Here is an 8,307-nt window from a genome sequence, read left to right on the forward strand (position 1 = left end):
GAGAGAGCGACCTCGACCGTTGGTCGGGCCGGAGCTCGGCTGCCCTGCTACTTACAGACCTACGGACATAGACATGGGCTGTAATGTAAGATCTACGACGTGCATGAAACATGTCAAAATTGTTTGTCAATTGATACCCATACGATCATAACATATCGTATCAATGGCGCCAAGCCAGCGCTGTTTAAGCGGCCGTATCTGGCAAATCGCCAACGGAACTAATCCATGGGACTGAGACGGGCTCATCATTAGGGGGTCTACGAGACAAATCCCATGGACGCGTACTTAAGAGCCTAGTACGGGTCTCGATGCTTAGCAGATCCAACCAGGCACAACTCAAGGTCTGCTGCCGATCCGTGGTTGTTGATAGCGTATTTCAAGCTTAAAGCAGGCCAGCCACGCGATTTCCCCTCCTACTCCCCCTGTCGCTGTTTATAGAAACCTCAATCCCAGCAGCAGGCGCTTTATGGTTCCTCTCAGCGGCTTGAGACGCTTCTCACTCGCTGAAGAGTTCGAAATATGTTTCGCATGAACCAATCCTAATGCCTGGGCGACGTGATCCAACTCGAACCACAGAACCAACGGTCTTGATCAGCGGTTGGGGAGGACATCGTGGGAGGCGAACGTGGGAAAGGGAATACAGATTGTCGCATGGCCTGGTTGAGGATCAGAAACGGAACGGCGAAAATCTTTCGAGGATTTGGGGCCCCCCGGTTCCTGGTACTCGGCTGGTCTGCGTGATGGCATGAAGGTGGGCGAGCTTTGCCTCAATACTGGATCGGCGGACGGGACCTGCCCACTCTCGGATACTAGGGTTCTATTTTTGACGATGCGATGCTCACTGGGGCTACAGGGCTGAACACATGGAGTGAGGTTGCTCTGGGTCTAGAGCACAGTTGACGTCAATTGGCATGGGAAGGAGATTGGATGGTTTGGAATTGTTGGATGGAGGAGCGTCATGGTTTATTTGCTCGACATGGAATCCCCGCATTTTGGACATAGAGAAACAGCGGCGTCGTTTGGTTTATTGCTGGGCAAATGACAAGCTAGCAATCATGCGATTTACTTGCTGCTCCCAGGACAGGACCCGACAAGCCAATCCACGGTACAGTTGCCATGTGCCGTGCAATAGGTATATCTCATTATATCTACCATCTAGCATAGTACGACGAACTACCTACTGGATCCAATGATCTCACGGTTTCCTGGTTCGTCCATGCCGTTGGACCTTAGCCGTACGAATAGACAGCGATAGTAAGGAAAACCAGGGATGGCGGTGAATCGTGATGTGCCCCGACCGGTGGATTCCATATTCCGTCCATGTAAGGAGGAGCGTGTGGCTGGGCCCCTTGTCTGCGACACCCAATCGTGTCAACCAGGAGGGTCAACCCCGTTTTTTTTCCGTTGCAGCGCCCCTGACTCCCACATGTTGCCGCTGCTGCGTGCAGCAACAGAGAATTCCAAGGCATTCCGTCTCGTTCGTTGTTTGTTTCCGTTCTTTTCTTTCTTTCCTTCTCGAAGCCGAAGGAGAGAATATAGCGAGAGAGAGAAGGAGAGGAAAGTTTACTTCTCGGTATTACCAAAACTATTGTCGCTCTTTTAGAAACCCGCAATCGTCAAGCTCAAACCCAGGTCCTTCGACATCTTTCTGACGCACTTGTCCGCCGCCCCGGCTCCTTTCTTTTCGTGGTCCCGATTGCTGTCATTCGTTTTGCTCCAATCACTGGTAGGTACACAGCCCCTGATCTGACCCTCCCTGAGTGCGATCAGGACGTTTCTCTGACAATGTGCACCCAAACCAGAAAATCCTGGAATTGCTGGTCTTCAATTGCGTAGAATCGCAGTCGAAAACCCGTTTCGCAGAGGATACCGATACCGATACCACCACACTCGTTTGATATTGCCCCCCACTAAGCCGACCAAGCCGACCGGGCAGTCAGTTTTCGAGGTGACGCAATTCAGTTTGCCGGAGTTGCAGGAGGATAGCAACTGTCCCGAGACGACAACCGACACCTTGCCGTTACCAAAAGGTTCTCCGAGAGCCAGTGGTTCGAGATTTTAGATCACATTCATTCGTTCGAAACCAAGACTTCCCGGGGGAGGCAAACCTAATCTATCTGGGAGGGCTTCTCGAATCGTGCCAGTTTAACAAGCAGACCACGTGCAATCCCAAGCATTCCAGGAGCCGCCGGAAGGTCAACCAAATTCGGCCAACTGCGCCCACCCAGCGGAACTGACAAGAGCATAACACAATTTGTGCCGCCCTATAGCTGAAGTCGCATTTGCGAGCGCTTGGAACCAAGGTATGCTGAAGACCGTTTTATCTGGCTCGTTAAGCGTGTGAGCTCGTCCGCCTCTCCGCCTCTCCACGCTCACACCTGTCTATTTGCGCTTAACCGAAGTCGGCTTAGCGGCTCTCAGACAAACGAGGTTGCGTCCCGCGTCCACGACTAACCGCGAGTGCACAGTAATCAAACTCAATCGAGTGCACCCAGAAACCTGCCACGCTCCAGCCAACCTGCGAATCCTTGGTTCCAACTATTTACATCAACCCAACAAACCCGCCTCTCCACCGCCGTCTCGCCGTCTCAACGATCCGCCGATAATCCTCTAATTCCACTTCGCACATTCGTTCAACGCTAAATCGCGACTTTCAATTCCACCGACCCCGCCCGCGGCGGAGATCATTCGTGGAACGTATACGTCTCACAAACCCGACAACTTTGCCTCACCACGCGATTTCGTCTCTCACTCACTTACTCACTCACCTCGCACAACTCTCAGAACAGCAAGCGGGCTCCTTGCCATGGCACGACTCTCCTAGACCCTGATCATGACTCAAATGAAGAGATGAGCATGCCCGCCACCTGATTCTGTTCTCCCAACTACAACAACTCCATATTCGAGCCTCTGATTTGCTCGAATAAATAGGCGCCATTACTTCGGCAGTGCGCCATGAAGTTACCCTTTTGTCGGCGCCATGATGCGCGCGGACGTCCGCTCTCTTTTACCTCTTCCTTTTTCGCCATATCCTCGCTCTTGTCGCTCTCGGCAAGTGCGATTACATTCAAACCCGCCCCGCCGGCGAACCTCGACCTCAGCCAGCTCGGCCGGGTAACACTGATTGGGGACTTTTCCGGAGTCTCTCTCTTCGAATTCGAGGAGCAGAATGAGAGACCGTCGGGCAATAATGGCAGCCAGTCATTGCTGGCGCGGTTACCCAATAGGGTCCTCGCACCAGTCGTCAAGACAGATGCGTCCATCCAAACGATGTGCGCCTACACCCTGAAAAATGGATCTGTGGCCGGAGTGGTACTGGGAGGAAACTTCACAAGTCTCGGCGATTTGCAGTCCACCGCCATCGCGTTATTTAACCCCAACACGTCGGAAATAACGCCACTATCCGGACTCTCAGGCCAGGTCAACGCCGTCCTCTGCGATCAGAATAGCGGGACGGTCTACGTGGGAGGGAACTTTGCCGGTGCGAACTCGACGAACGCCATCGCGTGGGTCGAGTCCGAAGGCTTCAGGAACCTGCCTTTCGCGGGGTTTAATGGACCTGTCACGTCCATCACCAAAGCGGCCAACGGTCACATCATCTTCGGGGGGAGCTTTACTGGACTCGGGAACGCGAGCACACCTAGCCAACCGGACGGCCAAGTCATCAATCTTTCCACGGCGAAAATCACCGCCGGATCCTCCACGACTGCGGGAGGATTCAGTGATCCGAAGAACATCGTCTGCAAAACCAGCGGTGCAGACGGTGCGGGGAACACATGGCTGCTCCAGGACCAGACGCCCGGGTTCTGGCAAGCTTCATTCAACTTCGGGTTCCAACCCACCAAACTGAGGCTGTGGAACACGCATCAGGATGGCCGGGGGACGAAGACGTGGCGGTTCACCGCCCTTCCCATCAACGGCATCTTGAACTTCACGTATATCGATCTGGCAACGGGAGGGAATGCGTCGTGCACCAACGAATGCCCCTTGAGCGACGACCCATCAAAACCGTTCCAGGACTTCCACTTTGTCAACTCTATCGGCATGAACGCGTTCCGGCTCGATATCTCGGCCTTCTACGGCAACGGGGGAGGATTGGACGGCATCGAGCTATTCGGTGACGACATCTTCGCATATGCCATCAACGACTTCAACGAGCCCGCTTGTGCCGGTCTCGAGTTTCCCTCCACAGCAACGGCGACGGGCCCTTGGGTCGTGAGTCCGTCGCAGTCGAGCACCTCCGAGTACCTGTCTGCCGATCTCTCGAGTCCCATCACTGAATCGTCGGCGTCCATCGTCTTCTCCCCCGATATCAGGGAGTCTGGCCATTATTCCGTGAATCTGTATACCCCTGGCTGTATCCAGGATAATACATGCTCATCTCGAGGGCAGTTTGTCATTTCGGGACAGATGACTGCTGACCCGACCAGGAGTGACGGTATAAACCAGACACTGTTCCAGACGAACAACTTCGATAAATACGACCAGATCTACTTTGGCCAAATAGATGCGAGCTCTGGCAGCTTCCGGCCGACCGTCACAATGACACCTGTTGCCGGCCAGTCCCTCGACCGCATGACTTTCGTTGCCCAGAGGGTCGGTTTCACCCGGATCAACTCGACAGGCGGTCTGAACGGGTTATTCGAGTACGATCCCACTTCGACCGTTGTTAACACGAGCGACTTCTCCAGCTCTATCTTCAACAAGCTCGGGTCATCTTTCTCGGCGGGCTCGGCTGTCAACGCCCTCGCCACCTCTGGCGATGTCACGTTTGTTGGAGGCAACTTCACATCCACAACCACGAGAAATATCGTCGCTATCAACCCCAAGGATGCCTCGACCAAGTCTCTGGATGGAGGGCTAAACGGCGCGATACTCTCCATGTACCTCAATGGCACGAACCTATTCGTGGGCGGCATATTTAGCAGCAGCGAGGACGGCTCGACCCCGGGACTGAACAATGTCGCGGTCTATGATACGTCCAAGAATTCGTGGAGCCCACTCGGTTCCGGCGTGGATGGCAGAGTCCTACGAGTGGTTCCTCTCACCATGAACGTCACCAGCACCACTCCCGAGGTTGTCATCAGCGTTACGGGCGATTTTAAGGAACTGCGGGCATTCGATAAAAACCCGGATATTCCGGCTAACGGCTTTGGCATCTGGGTGCCATCTCAGAATAACTGGCTCAGGAACCTGGATCTACCGGTTGAGAGGATAGAAGGTATTCTCACATCCTCGATACTAGATATCCCCGGTGGAGACAGCCTATACGCCGGTTCCATTTCGTCCTCGTCCACCATCGGCGCCAATGGTGTCGTCACCTTGGGCAACACGCTCGGCCTTCTCCCCGTGCAAATCGAGGCTCCATCTGCCAGGACCAGCGGCCTGGGAAAACGCGATACTCTCTCCAACAGCACGCTGTCCGGCGTGGTCACTGGAGCGTTCGACCAGGACAACAACCGAAACGTGACGATCCTTGCTGGACATTTCACGGCGAAGGCAACCAATGGCTCCGAGGTCCGCAACCTCGTATTTATTGATGGCTCAGACAAGGACGCTGTTACTGGATTGGGGTCTGAGATCTCGGAGGATTCAGCTTTCGTTGCTATTGCTGTCCAAGGAGATGTCCTCTTCGCGGGGGGGAACGTCACTGGGACCGTCGACGGCTCGCAGGTCCATGGACTGATAGCCTACAATCTCGCCACCAAGACCTACAGCCCTCAGCCTCCGGCGCTCTCGGGTGGGAATGCGACCGTCTCCTCCATCGCTGTTCGACCTGGCACGGGTGACGTCTATGTCGGCGGCTCCTTCCTGACCGCAGGATCTCTTCCTTGTCCTGGTGTCTGCTACTTCAGCACGAACTCAGGCCAGTGGAAACAGCCCGGCCAGAACCTCGAAGGGACCGTTAATACTCTAATGTGGGCAAGCGACTCGAAGTTGCTCGCTGGCGGTAACCTCACCATCAACGATACTGCCTCCTCGTCCCTCGCGGTGTTTGATGTAAGCAAGCAGTCTTGGGACAGCTTTCCCGGTTCAAACCAACTGCCGGGACCGGTCGACATCCTTACTCCCGCGTCGAAGGACGGCAGTCGGGTTTGGGTCGCTGGGACGTCGTCGAATGGTTCGGTATACCTCATGAAATACGACGGATCCCAATGGAACTCGACAGGCCAGGCCCTTTTGCCCGGTACCAATATCCGCAGCCTCCAGATGTTCTCGCTCAAATCCTCCCACGACTCTTCTCCGCTTCTCGATTCCAAGCAGGCGCTCATGCTGACTGGTTCCATCGTCCTCCCCAATTTCGGAAGTGCATCGGCCGTCCTGTTCAATGGGGTCACTTTCGAACCATTTGCTCTCACGACCGGCGCCGGCAACGGCCTGGGCAGCATTGCGCACATATTCTCGGAGAAACAGAACTTCTTCACCTCCAAGAACGGCAACCTCCCACTGGTCTTCATTGTGCTGATCGGTCTCGGTATCTCGCTCGGCCTTATGCTGCTTCTTGTCGTCGCCGGCCTATTCCTCGACAGGCTGCGCAAGAAGCGCGAGGGCTATGTTCCAGCTCCGACTTCCATGTACGACCGGGGCAGTGGCATTCAAAGGATACCTCCCGAAGAGCTACTGGGAAATGTTGGCAGGACGAGACCAGGCGCACCACAAGTATGAGGAACGAGCTTAAGGGTTGATCGATGATTATCATTACATGACCTGCATGGCGAGCAACTTGGCGTTAACCTGAGGGTTTGGTTGATTCGATTTTCGACATCACAGAGATGGACACGCACAACTGGCTTCGCGGTCCGGCGTTTGGAAACTGCTTCTAACACCACCGAATCGCCGCCTGAGCTTGGTGCTGTTAGTATCTGCCGCCACTGTTCCTAGCCGTGATCGGAAGAACTCGTCTTTCAGACCATTTGAGTCTGGATAAGATGCCTGTCCGTCACTCTCACTACCGACGTCCCACGATATCCCCGCCCTCACCGGAGGAATCAAGCTCGACGAACGATAACAACCCAAGACGAGACGCGGTCAGATGAATGACCCCGGGGGGTTGTATTTGAAATATATCCCCGAGAGTTCGTTCTGTACTATTGCTACTTTTCTATTCCCTTTTTTTCGCTCAACTTTTACTTCTTTTTATTGGCGAAGTCTCATTACGATTTTACGACACCGTCACGTTAATGTTTAGCCTGTCTATTATACCATTCGTGCCGCCTGCCACTACCGCCCTTTGCAGCTTGCGCGCCGCCGGCGACCGACTCCCTAGGTCGCGACGGGGCAGCAGAGGGGGGGTTATGTCGGCACGGCACGGCACCTGTACACTATCTTCTTTCTCTTCATGCGGATACCAGAACACAAAAGGATTTAGACGAGCTGGATTTTCAGCCGGGGTTGGACCAGTCAGATCTTAGATATTGACGTGATTCGCTCTATGGGTTGGAGGGATGAGAGCCAAGTGCCTTGAATCTGGGGGAGGAAGGGGGCGGTGGGCATGTTGGCGGAGCCGACGAAAGGGGAGGGGTTGCGTTTGAAGAATAAGTCGGTTGGCGGTTGCCGGCGGAGCCGAGACGCCTAGAGTAATACCAGACGAGTATACCCAAACTGAGCATGAGTGGACTGTTCTTGATCGAGGTGATTCGTGCCGACTAGTAGACTGGTTCTGAGGGCGCGTCCTGGGAGTGTAGATAGCCTCCCACGCCAGCAGGAATTGATCCCTCGCCGTGAAGCAATTCTCATGACTCGAGAGGATGTCTCTTGTCCTCCGCTTCTCTGTTCTCCCTGCCCTGCCTATCTACTCCGCGCCTCGTAGCGATGCTTCCGCTTCCGCAGCTCTACCATCTACAGGTAGTTGGAACCACGCGATATCCCTCCGTATCCAAGTTTGCTTACCGAAGTAAGCTCTCGCGCCTTGTTTACTACTACCCCCCCAAGAGAAGGCAGCGGGATTCCATTCCCGGTATCCGGCCCCCCATCCCCTGCGGTACCGGAGCCCGTCGTCCTTACGCGTGGGCGTTTGTTTGTTGGGGGGCCGTTGTGGGTTGTTATTTACGTGAGTGAGCATAGGTGCTGCAAGACCTCATCCCTCCCACCCTCTTGAGGCCGAAACCTCGGGTCGCTGGACGTGGGTGATGTCCGGCGCGGGTGGTCCCTTGGTTGGACTTGTCCTGTCGGGGTTTTGGGGATGGTGCGAGGCTCTCTTGGGACATTCCCCTGTCTGTTCCCTTCTCCCGGACAGATGGACGGACGTCTGGCCGCCGGAGGTCTCGTTCTCGAGTCATGGGCGCCTAAGTGGGTGGGCGTGCAATA

At 54.9% G+C, this 8,307-nt stretch overlaps 1 protein-coding gene across 1 annotated transcript; it reads left to right on the plus strand.

Annotated features, from left to right (window-relative positions):
• Positions 1-2,955: 2,955 nt before the first annotated feature.
• QBC33DRAFT_561718 (cortical protein marker for cell polarity-domain-containing protein) lies at positions 2,956-6,666 on the plus strand (the record flags this gene model as incomplete). Its single annotated transcript, XM_060430154.1, has 1 exon — positions 2,956-6,666. The coding sequence occupies one exon, from the start codon at positions 2,956-2,958 to the stop codon at positions 6,664-6,666; it is 3,711 nt and encodes a 1,236-aa protein (XP_060280900.1).
• Between the last annotated feature and the right edge of the window lie 1,641 nt (positions 6,667-8,307).

Source organism: Phialemonium atrogriseum (genome assembly GCF_030411735.1).
Source record: "Phialemonium atrogriseum strain 8032-3 unplaced genomic scaffold QBC33scaffold_23, whole genome shotgun sequence".
In the NCBI taxonomy this organism is placed as follows: Eukaryota; Fungi; Ascomycota; class Sordariomycetes; order Cephalothecales; family Cephalothecaceae; genus Phialemonium; species Phialemonium atrogriseum.